Source organism: Falco cherrug, chromosome 8 (genome assembly GCF_023634085.1).
Source record: "Falco cherrug isolate bFalChe1 chromosome 8, bFalChe1.pri, whole genome shotgun sequence".
Lineage (NCBI taxonomy): Eukaryota > Metazoa > Chordata > Aves > Falconiformes > Falconidae > Falco > Falco cherrug.
The window spans coordinates 55783588-55801284 of record NC_073704.1 but is presented as its reverse complement, the minus strand read 5'-3'; the positions used below and the strand labels follow the sequence as shown (position 1 = coordinate 55801284).

The window sequence follows — 17697 nt, the reverse complement described above, 5'->3', positions numbered from 1 at the left end:
TCAGCAAGAAGGAACACAAAGGCTTCAAGGAAGCTCGCCTGATCCCTGGACAGCTGCATTCAAGAGCTTGTTTACAGAGGGTTAAGCATCCCAGATACAACTACAGTACAAAGGTTATGGTGAAGCTGGCTGCAGAGACAGGTTACAATCTCCCTTGAAATACAGGGATCATCTCTTCACAGTCAGCTGCCAAGCCTCATTAATTTATCATAGGAACATGCCTTCGGTGCTCGCTCCCCTCAGTTCTGTTGCATAAGATTGACAGACATGTCTACAGATCACAAAGTGTTCCTGACAAAAGGGTAATTAACCTTCAGTGGTTACATCTCCCTCCTCTTGGTAAGTAACACACCAAGTTTGTGCGTTTGGGGGAGGACTGGCTGTAAATGAGTTATATTTGCCTTTTATGCTCTTGATCAGAACTCAGGAGGACTGGAATAACTGGAATGATTTTTCTGAGCTCTGTCTGGAGTAGTAGGTAACCAAGGAAGAATTTCCTTGAGTAAATGGCCAGAGCCTTGGACTCAGGGTTTTCAGACCAGCCCCAGGGCTGTGAATGAGATCCCCATCAGCCTTTAGCTCCACAGCCGTTTGGGCCAGGATCTGGGATCTGCTTCATGCAAGCTCAGGGCACGGTGAGCTCAGGTTCTACAAAACTTGAAGGAGCTAGAGGTGCAGAAGTTTATACACAGATAATGACACGTATGAGAGAGGAATTATTCTAAAGTGTTTTTTAAGTTAGGTAAACATTTCGAGAGTGTGTCACCCTGCACAAACCCTGTATGGGAGGAAGCAACCAGGAGTGCAAAGCAGCTTTTCTTGGAGATGCCAGTCCATTGCTGCCACGGTAAGCTGGAGGCATCGCTCCCCTATTAACTGCCCCAAGAAACAGCAATGTCTCACATCCCCAGGTAAAGTTTTCTTTCCGTGTGAAACCATGGGACAAGGCAATGCAGAACAGGAGCAAGCAGAGCATCAAACAAAAACACACTCCCAGATCTCCACTTACCAGCCTACAAACTCGCAAAAATTCATGTGCGAAATGTTTGGAAAAGACAAATGAAGGTGGTTGCTCTCATTTATGGGAAGAAAACCAGGAGCCTCTGGGATTTGGGATGAATGACGGTTTGCTTTTTAAGAAAGAGCTTGTAAATAAAGCAGCAAAAAGGGATTTTTCTTTCTGAAGGATAGGGTGAAATGGGCTAAGAATGAAAATCCACTGCTCTCCCTAGTGAGAGAGAAAGGGAGAATAGAGACAGTGCACATCAGGGTGCTATAACTCGAACACTTGTCTAGAATAGGAGGAACTGGATGGAAAGAGTTTCTATAGCTGAGGGACTGTTGGCATCATAACAACTGAACACTTCTTCCTCCACTATTAACCTCAAAGTAAAATAAAAAAAAAAGAGATATTTATTCTGCAAAGTTCAGCTTTAATGAGACCACTGGCTGATTCTTTGCAGCTGGACATGGGTGAAGCATCGTTGGTGCTGACAGAAAGGAGCATGCTGCTTTTTTTTCTATTTCTATTTCTAATTTACTATTTCACAGACACTGAGGTAGATAGCAGGACTTACCATCTCTAAACGATTGCACTAGCAAAGTAATGCAGTTATTTACTTAATATGTTAGTACTTGCATGACAGCTGCTATGCTGTACATGATCATATGGCCCCTACATCCCCTGGCTTGGGCACTGTGCCCCATTTGCAACCTGACAAAAAATTCCTGTCTCAGAGGAGCTGAATGCACCGATATCTGCAGAGGTTTTGTGTGTCTCCTTTTCTGGTCTTGAAATAGGTTATGCTGTGCTTTCCTGACGCTGTCAGTGAAGGTTGTTTGTGCATGCTGGCACAGCAAAGAAATATTTCTGCTACTTGTTTCGTATTTTACATCTTTTTGCCATCTTTCTCTTCATACATTTGAATGCAGCCTGTGGAGAATAGCAATATTAGAAAGCTAGCGTTAAATCACTGCCAAATAAAATGTCAACAGAAGGTATTATGCATCACTTACGTCCAATCGTACGCTGCCTGCTCAGCATCCGGCTGACATTATTTGGGATGCTGCCACAGGGAGCAATGGGAGTTCAGGCTGCTTTGGAGTTCGCCTTCCTTCGTAGTCACTGGGATGACTGCTGTTCCTGAGTCCCTGGGTATCCCATGTTCTCTGAAGGGAAAGTCTGCCATTCGAGACTCAGCGTGACCATTTTCCCAAAGGGGTACAGATGCTGGGAATGTAAACAAAACTCCCAAATTATGCAAGTGGGGGACAGTTCATCTGAGTTAACCACCAACAGTGAAGAGGCTTTACGGTCTCTGGCTGTTATAATCCTATCAGTCAACAAACCTATGCCATCTAAACGTGCTGCATCATTTGGATTTGCACTCTAGCTATTTTCTTCAGCTATTTTCTTTTCTCTGCTAAATCTTCATGATTTCCCCATAGCATAAACAGCAAGTGAAGAGGGAGAAAAGCAGGATAAATTGGAAAAGCACAGGGAGAGGCCAGGGGCTAGGGGACTGTCACTCAGAAAGCATGTTCTCTCCATTGGGCTGACACATTATAGGCACGGATCCCACATTCACTGGTGTAAGTGAAACCATCTGTGCCACAGATCCGCTCCCGCGCTTGGACTGGCCATCCTCAGCGATGCCCCTGGGGCATGTGCTACAGCTTTAAAGGGAAGAGAGAAAAAGAGTCTAAAGCAATAGATTTCCAAACATTCCTTGTTCTTCAGGGGGGCTTGAATGAAATTAAGGTTTTACTTCTATAAATAAAAGAGAGGCGGGAAGTGATACACTATGTGGACGTTTTTTGTCTGCAGATTTACCGTATGTTTAAACTTACGGGGCCGCACCTTAGCCGGTGAAAATCCATGAAAATCCAAACCCCTCCTTGTCTGAGTGGATGCCTACAGCTGGAGGCAGGCTCTGTTCCGCTGCTGCTCCCTGCTTTTGTCATATCTACTGGTTGATCAGCAGAAAGCAGGCAACCAGAGCCCAGAGCGTGGCAAGGAACCAAATAAAATTGTATCAAACATTAAATTACAACAAGAGAATGAACCTGTCTGAGTGTGAACATACTGATGGATGGAACGAGTAGGTACCAGAATGATATTCCTTTAAATCTAGAGGCCTGGGGATTTTTTTTTTAGTTCCCAGTATTTTCTTTGCTAACGGCTGGTTAAATAGACCTGACTGATACAATGAGTTTGTGTAATTATTTCTATATTTCTTTTCTTTTTTGAGAAACGTATAGTTATAAAAGTGGTTAAAAATAATTTAAATATTCTCCTGAAAAAAGAACAGTTTTGAAAATCAGCAGGGTGAGCCTTGTCACTCTCAAGCACCCCTCAAGAGAGTGACAGAGTGTCTAGGCCCATCCACAAGCTTCTCTAGTAAATGCAGCATATGAAAAAAATAAAAAAGCTAAAACAAGGCAAATTATCAGCAGTCATAATTTTGAAAGGTATAGATTTTTTGGTAAAGTGCTTGAATGAAGTTTAGTGACAGACACCATTGTGCGGTTTGGCTTTTTTCAGTTCACAGATGGGTGAATGCTGATAAATGTTGAAAAAGAATCTTTCGGCTCACTATGAAAAGACTGTGTATTGTTTTGTAAATCCCACTTTACAATCAGGTTTTAAATGATTCCACCTCATTCTTCCTCCTCTTTGTGTTATAAGAAAAATGACTGTAGACTCAGAAAACATTGATAAGTCTATAAAGATAAGTTAGACAAACAAGGAAGGAGAGAGGACATTTATATTTTTAAGATACTGCGCCTGAAATATGTACTGGTGCATTTACAGGTCATGAATCCTGAGGCTGAACTGTCATCAGTGTGAAATACATCAAAGTCCGTCAGCCCTTGGCGCGGCTCAGCAGCTCAGTCCCTGCTCTCCCAAGCCGGAGGGTTGCAGGGTGCCTGCAAAGCAGCGTGCGGAGCTGGACCAGCTGTGTTTTCAGCAGTAAATTTTAGATGCCTGATGCTGCAGTCATAGCAGGCACTGGAAAGTCAGTTTTTTCTTCACCGGATCCTTGACCGAGGGTATGAGGCTGCACATGCAACTACTTCTGTTCATGGCAAGAGTGCAAAAATAAGGGTGCACCGAAACAGGACTAAATCCATGCTTGCATCTGATCCTTTTAGTGCCGCTTCCCAAGTTAAAAAACAGGCTTTCCTAGCATGACAGTTGAATGGTTTTTGAGGCTAAAGTGACCACTTTGAAGCTGCTCAGGCTTTTGCCCAAGGTGGGTAAGAAAGCCAGCCTCAGGACTGTGCAGCGTTATGCACCTGAGAAGCCAGGGAGCAGCAGGCTGAGCAGCACCAAAGCATCTGTCACCCTCACGCTGGAGACTTACTGAATTTGCAGCCTGGCAAGCACTGAGCTCACAAGACGATCTCTTGGTGTTCTCCAGTAATCTCTATCTATCCAGCCATTCCCCTATCTAAGGGCAAGCAGGCACGCAGCTCAGTCAACCATACCTTAAAACCACCTTTCAAGTCTCTTAGTGGTACTTTAAACCTGGTATCATTCTACCTCTTCCCTAAGACACAAAACTTCAATGCTTCCTCTTGAATGTGCTCACCTTTGCCTGACCATTGCTTCCTCAGAATAGAATCATGTAAGTTGGAAAAGACCATTACGACCAAGTCCAGCCGTTAACCCAGCACTGCTAAGTCCAGCGCTAAACCATGTCCCTAAGTGCCACGTCTACACGTCCTTTAAATACCTCCAGAGATGGTGACTCAGCCACTTCCCCAAGCAGCCTGTTCCAGTGTTTGACAACCTTTTTGGTGAATAATTTTTTCCTAATATCCAATCTAAACCTCCCCTGGCACAACTTGAGGCCGTTTCCAACACAAAGCAGAGAGAAATCATCTAACACACACTCAGTAGTAACCCTGGAACAGCTGAAAAACAACTCTGAGGCACAGAAAACAGCTCTGTCCCTGGGAAGAAGGCTGTCCTACTTTTATAGCGTTATATTGCTATCACAGAACACTCCCCGAGCCTGGGGGATACTTAAACTCCAATGTCAGGCTTTTCCCATTTTCTGGCCCAGTTTTAGTGATTTATTCCATTATATACTTTTACATGAAACCTACTGGCAAATACTGCATGGAAACCTCTGTCTAACGACCACTTTGGCTTCTTCCCTGGATTCCTCTGAGTTAATCTCAACTTTGTGCCTCCTTGAGTTCATGTTTGCCTTTGGTGTCATCAGAGAATGAGCTCCACAGCAGCAGCTTTGGCACAGTTGTGCCCAGCTAATGCCGTTCAGTTGGATCTTGACAGCTTTACTGCAAAGGCTTGCAAAAGCCGAGGTCAGAACTAAGTCCAAGTGAAAGTCTGCCAAAGTCCACAAAAAAAAAAAAATTATTCAGGTCTTATCCCTGAGGATAACCAAGTCACACTTAACAGTAAAGCAGCATGTTCTGTTAAAACACCTGAACAGAAAATGGCAAAAAGGTTATATAAACCAAAGGAACGTTTACATTAGGACACAGACCCAAGAAAATTACAATATGCCATTGTTAGTTACAAATCGTCTTGAAAAGTACATGCCAGCCATGGACACTAATGGCACAGAGGTACTACGGCCTCATTCCCTGATACAATACCCACAGTGTCTCCAAGTCAGGAACATTTGCCTTCAGCCTATTCTTCTAGCCCGACAATTCAAAGAGTGACTTTCCAAACCAATCCAAACAATTGTGTTTTTCTCTGGTAAACTACAATGGGACACTGAGCTAGGGAGGCACTAGCTGTAGTCCAGAAGAAATCTTTTAACCCTGAAATATTGGACTAGCACTAGCTTTGGTGACCGGGAGCTAGGGGTAGTGGCTGTACCTATGATGTCAACCAATGAAGGGCAGCTCCTAGGTCCCCCTACCTCCCTGCCATCCATATGGACACCAAAGTGACAGCAACTGTATCACTAGGTCCTGAGGTTTTTGGCCTCAAAAAAGCAGGCAAAACAAGGCTACCAGGCAGAACCACTGTCATACGACTTGTTATATGTTCAGTCAAAACTGATCACAAGTGAACCTCTGCATACTTTTCCTTCCCAAACAGCTTTAGAAGGCAGGCAGCTTGCAGTGATATACCAGGGCTGCCCCACACCCCAGGGGTCATTTCTGCCCACCAGACCCAGAGATATTCTGTTGCCTTAATAAATCAAGATATTGCATGAGTGGACAGACACATCTGTTGTCTGTGACCCTGAAGGGAGCTCCACATTCTCCTCCTGTGGATTGTATCCTATAAACTTGAAAACAGGACAAATTCAGCAGAGACAGGCTGGGATCACCTTTCCTGACAGCAGCTGCTGCCTTTTTCATGGGACAGGCTGCACAGGCAGTGGGAACCAGGACAGGGGGCAGCTCTTGGCTAGGCATCAGTTTCCCTTTCTAGCCCATGGCAAGGAAGTGCCCTTGAGAACAAACCACCACCCACAACCTAGATGCTGCCTGTGGAGTAGGTAGACCATGTTCTTGCACTGGCTATAAGGATAGAGTCCATGATCCGGTCATACAGAGATACTAAAGGTGAGGTGGGACTAATACTGACAAGGAGACTCTGAGGAGTAAGGACGTGCCTGGGAGTTTCAAGGGGAGGTCAAGCCCTCAGAGCAGCAATGGCAGTGACACGTGGCAGGAAAAGATTTACCCACATTGTCTGGTAGAGCAGAATATCAATAGAAAAATACATATGCACCACTAGAAGTACTGTGTCAGAGAGGAGAAGGGGCAAAAGGGATGAGACATGGCATTAAGACAGAGAAATGTTGCCGAGTGAGTTTATTGAACAAGTGTTTCAGGAGCTAAGGAAATGAGACAAACTGAAGGAAAGTTGCTGGGGAAGATCAGCCCCTGAGAAATCACATGCAAGGGAGCTTGTCTTCCCAGGCTGGACTCCAGCACAGACTTAGCATTCAGTCAGACTCAGGAGGTCGAGAGTCCTACTGCTTTTCCTGGTGAGAAAAGGAAAGAGAAGTATTAGACACAGAGCACATTCAGAGCTGAAGCCCTATTCCTCATTTCACTGGCCCAAGTGTTGACTCAGTGTTGACTCAAGATAAAGAACAGTCTCAAAAGCCCAAATACTCCCTTTCATTACTGTAATGAAAGGAAAGATGAAAGGTTTTGCACATTTGATATAACGCAGTTGGTTTAGTGCAGTACTTTCCACATACCCTCACGAGCTTTTGGGACAGATTGCACACTGGTGAAAATGAGTAGAATATCTCTGACATTAACAAACAAGAGGCCATGGACAGATCACAGAAATGGGCCCTTTGCATTTTCCCTTAAAATGCAAAAAAACCATCTACTTGTACAAGTCGTCGTGCGCCAGGAATGTCTAGTATATGCCCATAAGCAGTTAGTCAACAAGACATTATGAAAACAGCTCGGCATTCATATTGGTACAGGAATTGGTCATGAAAGGAGGGGGGTTACTCTTGTACATACAGGTAGGCATTGCAGAAAGTACATCTGTTGCTGTATGTTTTGCCATCAGAGCCACAGTGGGGCATATATTCCAAGGAGCATATAGAAGAGACTTCTTGGAAGTCCTTGCAAATCTCCTGCACACAAGAAGATAGACGTGAGTTTCTCTGCCTGAGAGCAAACCGTGTCCCCCGAGCACAAGGAATGACACCCCACTGAGAAATGAAACTCTTTGTAACATCATGATAAGGAAATCAAGGTTTCCTCCTGACAGAAGATGTGATCTTGTACTGTTTCTGCTCACTGCCATGTCTTTTCCTGCCCTGTTACAGAGCAATGAGATGGATGTTGGCTGTTTTATGGATGAGTGTGAAATTGCCAAGGGTTCTCCTCAGGTCTGCACACCACCGGGTTCCCCAGTTGTAACCCAGAGCAGAGGACAGTCCCCCATGAGTGTAACAGACACTGGACCTCACTTTTTGTTCCCATCCTTTCCCACTCACTTTTGAAACCTGGTCTTCACAGCGTCCATTCTTTCTTTTGCCAAGCTTGGTCCGATACTCCCTGGAGGAAGGAGAGACCGTAGTTAGCCGCAACCCTCCCCATTACAACCACAGTGCAAGAGCAAACCTTGCTCCCACGTAGTGCACAGATTTTCAGACAAACGAGCTCAGCATTGCCCGCACAGTACTAACAAGAACATGCCCTTATGGACCAGGCACATGTCTTTTGGAATAACACTCTCGCCAGTTGATGCCTTCCCATTTTGTGGGGTTCTGGGGTTGAATGCCCATGTCAAACAGCAACCAGGGCAAGCAAGAAAGCTTGGAAAGACAGACAGGACCTATACAGTACAGGCTTTCAGAGACCGCCCTTGCACATTACTTGGCACTCATGGATCCAACCACCACCACTGCAAATCCCCCAGGGAGAAGGACAAGTACTTACAGGTTGTGGGCACACAGGGTACACTCGCTGGCGTAAGTGACACCGTCGGTACCACAGACGGGATTGTAGATCATTGTGCAGGCCATCAGCTGTTTGCCGTCCTCCAGCGTGGAGACTGGGTACTGGCTGCAGTTGAGCTAGGGAACAAAGATGACAAAAGCTCTGGCACAGGCTCTGCTCTGTGCAAGGGCACCCGGGCACACACACATACACTTACGCCTCTACCTGTTACGATCTGCCATAGGACAAATTATGGTTATATATTAACTCATTCTTCAGGGGAAACTAGCAATTTCCTTTCATAGCCTTATGTTAGAGAAGTCTGAATCAAGGCTTGAAGGCAGACATTACTCATTCAGCCTTGTATTCATCATGATGCCCCTATACCTTGCAGAACCTACCGGGATATTACAAAACACAGCTTAAAAATAATCTGCAAATCAAAATGGCGTGATTTATGCACTTCTTGCAAGAGGGCCAACTGTGACCAAGGTGTTTTTCATGGCCCACAAGAATGGAGGGGAGATGTGCTGACAGGTCTTTTGTTGCAAAGGGACGGTTCGGAGTGTTGAAATCTGCCAGTAGGACTGACAGCAGTTGAAGCTGATTTACACCAGTTGAAGAACTGGTCTTGCGTTTGAGCACTCCCAGTTTCTCCACCGTGGTGAGCTCTTCCTCCCTGATTTATGTATCTCACCAGGTCTGAGCACAGAGCGTACTCAGGAAACAAAGGAATGACATTTCGTAGTTTGTTTGTATGGAAACAAAATATCTGACTCGGGATGTTGACTCTTTCAAACACATGCTAATGAGATGGCTTTGTTCTTCTGTTCCCCGGTGAGTGTAAATAGTTTAGAGCTGGCCAAATACAGTTAATCTGGTATTTTTACAAGATTCATTGTTGGCATACATTAGATTACATTGCATTTACAAAAAAACCAGAGAGGGGTTTGAACCCCCTCATTAGGGGAGGGATTCATTAAGTATCAGCATTCAAAACACAGGCAATTTTCTAAGACTTGAAACATCCTTTTTGTAAAATGCAAGTGTCCAGAAGGCAGCGGGTACCCTGGGTCTTCTGCATCCCCTTCCCATGTTGCCAAAACAGACTGCTAAGTTTCTGCGGCAGCTATGACAGACTGCTGTGGGAAAGGGATTTCTGCTTGTAAAGCCTTAAATCATTTATGTCACCTGTCTCATAACTCATTCCTCTCCTGTCCTCTCCTCTTTCTTTTCCTGACTGCATCCAGAAAGTGCCCAATATTCCCGCTGCTGGGAGGATGATACTCAGCCTCAGAAGGAAGGACTACACAAGGCATGACCCTTGGTGGAGGTTACACCACCAAAAGCGCTTGTTCAATTATGCGGTCAGCTCAAGCCTTTATTTTTCTTTAGGTTTCACTTACTTGGGAAACTTCTTCTATGCACTTCCCATCATGCTTCTTGGCAACGCTGGTTCCGCGTTCGCTGGAAGAGAAAGCAGAGTTTAAAAATGCTCAACAAGTAACTGGTGAGCTTTCAAGGGGTGACCTCCAGGGCTTACATGTTATGGGCACAGAGCGCACAGTCGTTGCTGTAGGTGACCCCATCTGTCCCACAGATCTCACGCAGGATGAAGGGGCAGGCTGTGATAGCTTCACTGGTTTGGGTATTGCTCAGGTAGGCACTGCAGTCAACCTAGGGGGATAAAATAACAGTGCTGGGTCAGTTGCTGGGAGGTGGCAGAGTGCCTCATCTGCAGTCTGCCCACCCTGATCCTCCAGATTTTAAAGGCTTCTGCCAAGCAGAAAATCAGAGGGGTTTTTAGGTTTAATCTCCTGTTAGAAATTAGTTGAGTAATTGTAGTTGGATTTGGTATTGTCTGCTAACAGAGGAAAGAAAGGAACAACTGGCCAAAAGGATTATTCTCCTAGGGTAGTACATATGCAAGTTTTAAAACAAGCCTTTAACCCAAGGAGTCTGATTTAAAGTGTTCGACATTAAGTCCAGCTTGTCATAGTTAACTAAATCTGAGATTTTGTTTCAGCTTTTTCTTAACAGCAGCAAGAACTGTTTCACCAGCTCCTTTTGCAAAAATATTTACAATATATAAAATCTAACAGTTTCAGTATTTGAGGATAAATAGACATGCACCTATTAGAAGTCAGCCTACACTAACATCACTGACACTTCACTGTCATTTTGCTTAGCTTCCCCAGTGCAGTGTCTCTTATTATCCATATTTCCCACATGGTCCAAGAGCAAATTAAAGCAAAGACAGCATTTTAACAATGTGTCTTTACTATAGAAAATAGATTGCAGTCCCTCGGGATGCATGAAATTATTTTTGGTGCTTTAGAGCTGCTTTGCATAAGCAGAATAAATGTGTTGAGGTATTATCAGCACATATTGTTACTGTGGAGGATAATAAAGCTATTCCTGTATGCATACCTGACAGCAGATTTTTCCTGGCTGACCAGAGCACAGGGATTTTTTTACCTGCCTGTCTAGCGCAATGGAAATCTTAGCACTGAATGGATATACAGACATCTAACACAGTCTTCTGTCTTCCTCTCCTGCTGTGCTAAAATGGGCTGCATGGCTCTTGGGCTGCCTCTGATGATTTCTGTTCAGAGATCTGCAGTACTGGGACACTTTGCCTCTGAAGTCCCAGCCTGTTCCCATTTTTTCTTGCCCTCATGTACAGCACATCGGCTGCAGCCGCTGTGAGCAGCTAGGGAGAATGACAGCACCAGCACGAACCCTGTACGTCACCCCTCTCCATGCATCCAGGAGTCCAGCAGGTGCACTGAACTCAGCCAGGGTCTTCCTGGAGAATGGAGAGAGTAGGAGATAGCACTTATTTTATAGCTGGTTATACTTACAGGAGTACTTTCTTCCTTGCATCTTCCCTCATGGCTTTTCTCAACATGTGTCCCATGTTTTCTGAAAGAGAGAGGCTGGCATTAGGGTGCTCACTGGCTAAGCCCTGTGACACCCAGGTGCCACCGAAAGCAAATCAAACTCATAGCAAATATACATGGTAAGGGAGACATCTGATTGCCTAAAGAACCAGCTTCTCCCGGTCATTAGCAAGTGTAATCCTAAGCAGTAATGAACCTATCAGGTCTCCTCACTGTGTGCTATGCAACAGCCCCATCTGCTCTTTCCTCTGCCCAAATACCACAGCCCTCGTGGTGTGCTCTGACTGAGAGCTGGCTCTCCCACAGTTCCCCCGAGGAGCACAGACAGAGCATCAGGGAACAAAATCGAGGTGATAGGGGCTCGAGGAGGTTGAAAGAGAAAAAGACATACATACATCTTGGCATCGAAAGAAAAGCCATCTGGAGCACTAACTATGGCTAGTCACTCCAAAAGAGAGTCCTACGTACAGTACTTACAGGTTATGGGCACAGATGCTACATTCGTTGTCGTAAGTAAATCCATCTGTACCGCAGACTGGGAGCAGGATCCTTGGACAGGGCATGTAGGATTTGCCACCCTTCATAATTTGTGATGGGTATTGACTGCAATCAATCTACAAAAAGCAGGAGTGTCAAACCTGGGGAAGTCCTTGTTCTGTAAGAAAAACCCCAGAGTAACCTTCTGCCATGTCTTTTACACTGGGATGCTGAGACAACACTGGTGCTACGACTCGGTTCTCTCAAAACCAGGGTGAGTCAGTTCTGCATGATTCCTCTCGTGCACAGAGGGAACTGCACAGCACCGCATCGTTTGTGAAATGCCAAATCACTAGGGTAAGTAGCTTGGTCAATGCCAAATGCAAGATATGTCAGAAAAGCAAAATAAAAGAGAAAAACATAGTCCCTTCTTCATTCTGCAGTATAGCTATAAACAAAACACCAAAATAGGGAAGGAATTTAGACTTCGCTGACAATGCATTTGAAGAGCATCCTCAAAGGAAGATCTAAGCCCAGACTGACTGACTTCCACTGCATGTGTTGGCATGCCCTAGACACCAGCTCTGGGACTTCTTGGCTGATAGACTCAGATCAAAATTTCTGGAGTGCTCCATACACCAGAATATATCCCCGCCCCAAGGGTTGGTGTAGGTGGGAATTTGTAATGAAAACTCTGTGCCTAGCTCCATGCAGCCCATCTGCCAGGACTGTGCAGGCAAGGAGGGCCCAGAGGACACCCGCCTCAGGACAGATGGGATTTGTAGGCATCCTCAACACAAGGGACTGACCAGACTTAATAGACGTGGAGAAAGCCAGGCTTCAGGCCAGCTCACTTTCAAAGTAGATGTAGCCTCAGGGAACCTTTCAGTTGATGCAGATAAGAGGAGAAATATGCTTTATATTGAATACTTACCTTGGAAGTCTCCTGTTTGCATTTTCCATTGTGTTTTTTGCTAACATGGGTCCTGTGTTCTCTGGAAGAGGGAAACAATAAAGGTGAGGAACTAAATGCTTGACTTTTGGTCACAGTCACGTGCAAAATGAAGCAAGCCATGGCTTCAGACTCTGGAAGAGTCTATCAGAATAGCTACATTACTTCACTCATTAACAAGTTCATCACATCTCATGATAACATGCAGTTTAAAGTAATATTCTTAATTATTCCTTCCTCTGCTCAGTCACTGCCTAGCCCACAGACTACTCCAAGGAGCTGTCATCTGACTCTTCAATGTTTCCTCTCATGAGCACAAAGAAGGTATCAGAAGGAAACTCGAGGTAAATCCAAAACCAACCCAGTTTCTAAGGGACTTGAAGAAATAGGCATAAGCAGAAATGCAGAAGGATGGTTCTGAGGACTGCAAAGCATTGCTGGTTACTTAGGAGGAGTGCTCTATGTATGGGACTTACCCGTTGTGGGCACAGATCCCACATTCATTATCATATGTAACGCCATCTGTGCCACAAACAGGATTCAGGTCCCTTGGACAGGATACTAATACTTTGCCATCTTTAGTGGTTGTTGTTTGGTACTTATTGCAGTCAAACTGTCAAATAAGAAGAATTAGCTTTAGTGGAGCCCTTGCTATGCAAGAAAAGTTGATGCAAAACCTTTCTGTACCATTCTGTATCCCAGCCTCCACTGTTTCTGCAAGAGGACAAAGCCCTGATATACTGAAGTTAAATCTTCAATCAGAAATGAACTTTCTGAATATTATCCTACTTCTCTAGGAGTCAAAAAAAAGGACTGTCTTGAAGAAGGGGTCCTTGAGGCAGAAGAACATATACAAAAATTCTGGGCCCATTCTCAATAAAAAAAAAAAAGTCTTCAATTTAGTGGGAAACATTTTTCATCAGCTGGAAATCTGGCTAATAATGTGCTTGTTTGTGCTGGTTTTCTCCCCACTTCTCCAGCTCTGTGATTACTTATTACTTAGATACCCTGCAGTTAAGCACTGAGTTTGAAAGCATAGAGGAAAAAATTATTATCTATCAGCTGGAGAATGGACTTTCTACGTCCCAGAATTTTGGTGCTGAAATATAGAAGCTTCTTTTCCTGAAGCACCAGACTGCTGGCCTCATACAAATATACAATAAACTGTTCTCTATGAATATGTATGCTTAGTGCTCTCATGAGTCTCACTGTCTGTGAAAGCACCAGCATGGGAATTTGGAATCCCTGTTGCAAAGGGTGGAAACACTTGTGACCTCCAAAGAGAAAACTGCCAACTTGCACAGCATGTTGGCAAGTAAAATCTTGGGCGTCCCCTTCCCCGGGTACAAAAACCAGCTTAGGACGTAGGGAAGTGGGCTCTGCAGCACTGACTCACTGCAGCTTCTCATTTCATACCCATCTCTTGCCTCCTTCATCGGCTTGCTGTGGTATGCATGGGGTGACCCGCTCTTTGGAGCGGGGAGGGTGCAAAACCCACCCTCACTGTGCAGGAAAGCAAAGCGTGGACGGGGACCCTCATCAGCTTTGCCATATGGTCCTCTCGCAGTTCCCTAGGGAAATCTGTGGGGTTCTCAGGGTTCTATGAACAGCCTTAAGAAGTGGAATTTTGACTTCTATTGCACTTACAGTCTCCTTGCATTCTCCATCATGCATTTTGCTAACGTTGGTGTGATGTTCTCTGCAAGAAAGAAACGCTTTGGTTAGGAAGCCTTGAGAATAACTTTTCCTGTTACACTCTGGCACTGCGGGGAGAAAGCAAGGTCCCACCCTGGTGGGACACTACGGCTGCTTGACTTGTCTGAATGCACCCTGCAGATGGTAGCAGCAAACGCAAGGTATTTCTGTATCACGTGGTAATCAAGTGTGGGGAGTAATTAGGTGTTACAAGTAACACTTTGATTTGTTTGTGACTCTGCTCTGGGTTGTCCTCTGGTTCTTTTGTGATTCCCCTGGTGAGCACAGACAGAAAGCAGGGAAGAAAACTCAGATCGGCTGGACAATTACAAGCAGCCTTAAGAATTACAAGATACCTGCCTTAAGAAGGACTAGTGTTATTATAGAAATGTTTCTGAGAGCCTGAACTATTGTTAATGATTCAGAAGAGTGTTCTATGCACAAGACTTACGCATTATAGGCACAGATCCCACATTCATTGTCGTAAGTTAAGCTATCTGAGCCACAGACTGGTTTCAGTATCCTTGGGCATGCTACCAGGACGTGATCACCTACTACAGTTGATCGGTATGTAGTGCAATCAACCTGTGAAAATAGAGGAATAGAGAGAAAATCCCCGATATTTTCAATATAAAGACCTAACGCTCCTATGCAGTCTGCTTACTCTCCCTCAGCCTTTGGGAACAAATTCAGCATCAAACTAACTCCGCTATCAAAAGCGGAAGCCAAAGTCGGTTCTGTGGGAACTGTCTTCTGCTGAAAAAAAATAGCACAGCAAGAAAGACTGTGATTTGAGTTTTGTGAGGTCCTTCATAAGATCCTGCTGGAGCTACCTAGGTGGTGAGATCCAGCCTTCAGCCAACACAACATTCTCATTTTATTCCCAATTAAAGAGGCTAGAAGTCTGAAGTAGAAAGGCACAAAGACATGGTATCAGCCCATAAAAATTCTCTCAACTTTGGTTATCATCAGATTTCAATTCCATTTGGGCTGCGCAGACCACCTGTGCACGTTCTGTTTTCTGCTCGTGTGGTGCTTGAACCGTCCCCTTTTACAGCCAGCTGAAGTCTTCCACGGACTTTGCCTTACCGCAATAGGTTTCAGCTTGCATTCGCCATCATGTGCCTTCTCCACACTGGCCCTGTGTTGCCTAGAAGAGAGCAGACCCACGTCAGGGATCGCAGACAACAGCATCGCCTCGAGGCCAGTGGTGTCAGCGCCCAGCTAACTCGTATGCTCCTCCGCCCCATCCATCCTTGGGGATGAAGCTGCCACCCTTACCTTGAACCCCTTGCCCTGAGGCTTCTGCCAGGTTTCCAGCCGTACTCACTTGTTATGGAAGCAGATCCCACAGTCGTTGCTGTACGTGACGCCGTCAGTGCCACAGACTGGCTTTAAGTTCCTTGGGCAAGCTATCAAGACCGTCCCATCCTTGCTGATGCTGGGATATTGGCTGCAATCAACCTGCAAAATCAGCACAGAATCAGCCCCAGCATCGGCTCCTCCTGGAAAGACCCCCCCCAGCAGCCTCCCAGCACCGCAGCCACAGCGCCTGCAGCTTCTGCCGGGAGGTAAATGAGAAGTGTTATTCTGAATCTGCTCAGGCAGACAGGAGTGAATCTTCCCTACAGAAGTTTCTGATTACATTTTCCTGCCAGGGTCCGGGGGAGGCATGGCACAGAGGAAGGATTGCTGTGGGTGAGACGCTGCCTAATGAAGGCAACCGGTAATTGGGAGCCCGGCTGTATACCAGAGCCCCTCAGCTCAACGTGTGCTCGTTTCAAATCATGCTGCAGTCTCCGGTGAGTTACAGGAGCCTCGTAACTGCGTGGGAAGAACCTGCAGACAAATCCGTCACACAGACCCTGCTGTTTTCCTCTCTGTGACATAGGTATGGGAAAACCTGTGCAAGGAATATAGTCCTGTGTGTCTTACTGTGTAGACAAAATTATCAAAATCACAGTCTTTGATGCTTTCGAGCATATCATCTTAAAACAGTATTCCTCAGGAGGAGGTAATCGACAGCCTTTTGCTTGGAGTAACTAAATTGTGTCTAAGAGTTAATATAATAGGACTGTATAATTACTTTTCGCTTTCTTCATTTTATTTAATGAATTGAAAGTATTGTAAAAAATGAGGGAACTTCTACTTTCTCGTGAAATTTGCAATATCCTTCAGTCATGCACTGACAAATATTATTTGAACAGCCAAGCTTTCATTAGATTTAATCCACTTCCTCATCAGGTAATTACATACTGTTTCCACTCTACCAGAAACCTGGAACTGAACAGAATAAATAGATCTGTAGCTCACCTCAACTCCAAAGGCAGTACCTGAAAGAAAAAAATGGAGACAGAAAAGAAAAAAAAATAAATCAGATTATTGATATGCGGAATAGGTATATGTAAATCTTTTCATGAAACTGTTAAATTCCATGACTGTTGTTGACTAATTTATTTGGTTTAGGAAAACATGGAGTTTTACATGATGCCATTAAATGGTCATTGGATGTATTAAAAGTATAAAGTTTCATTGCACTTTTGAGGGGACATAAAACAGAAGAGAGCACATATATTAATCCATCCCTGAGATGTTACAGGGAAGCAACACAGGTACTTTCAATTCAGTACTCTTGGATTTTAACCTCTTCTAAGAGACTTTATGTTTGACTTTCAGAAGTTTGGACATGCGTGTTTAAGATGACTGTTGACCACTGACACCCTCCATCACCAAACACATCCTTCTCAGTTACCAGGAACAGCACAGTAAACTCACAGAGCAATCCTAGAGGTTGAAGTTTGCATTTGTATTGCTCACATGGAAAATGATGCCATTTCTAACAGTTTTACTTTGCCCTTATACACAGTAGTCCCATGTGTAAGCTCCTGCCCTGCGCTAGGACTGCTCCTTCAGAGATTTGCTCCTACAAATGAAGATGATGAAAACGGTCATCTGTATTGTGGTTTGCTGAAACCTCAGTCTTGAAGTCTAATTTTTTGCTACACTCTCTCAGGAAGAATATTTCTTCATGGAATAAGACTTTTCTCCACACTACGAGACCCAAATACTTTTACTGAAATTAAAATTCTGTTCTCATTCAGCTAGATCCATCTCTGCAATACCCAGGAAACACTCACCTAAGCAGCAGCAAAGGGCGAGAGCCGCCTTCACAAAAACCTCTGTTATCTTCATGGCAGACAGAGGTACCACTCCAGCGCAGCCTGCAAGCTCTCTGTGAGGGAGAGGAAGATTGCAGGTAGG

The 17697-nt window shown here is 44.7% G+C and overlaps 1 protein-coding gene across 2 annotated transcripts; it reads right to left on the bottom strand.

Moving 5' to 3' along the window:
- Positions 1–6795: 6795 nt before the first annotated feature.
- LOC102050958 (ovoinhibitor-like) lies at positions 6796–17696 on the bottom strand. 2 transcript variants are annotated; one of them, XM_027802066.2, is made up of 16 exons: positions 17574–17696; positions 16750–16769; positions 15767–15900; positions 15526–15586; positions 14888–15021; positions 14389–14440; positions 13218–13354; positions 12724–12784; positions 11790–11926; positions 11274–11334; positions 9953–10086; positions 9816–9876; positions 8410–8546; positions 7938–8025; positions 7483–7598; positions 6796–6983 (listed from the first exon to the last, which is right to left on the bottom strand). In XM_027802066.2, exons 1-16 carry the CDS (start codon positions 17626–17628, stop codon positions 6938–6940), a joined length of 1434 nt encoding a protein of 477 aa, XP_027657867.1. In that variant the 5' UTR covers positions 17629–17696; the 3' UTR covers positions 6796–6937. The 2 variants fall into 2 exon arrangements, with proteins under 2 accessions (XP_027657867.1, XP_027657868.1); XM_027802067.2 differs by having other exon boundaries at positions 7965–8025; positions 17574–17695.
- Between the last annotated feature and the right edge of the window lies 1 nt (position 17697).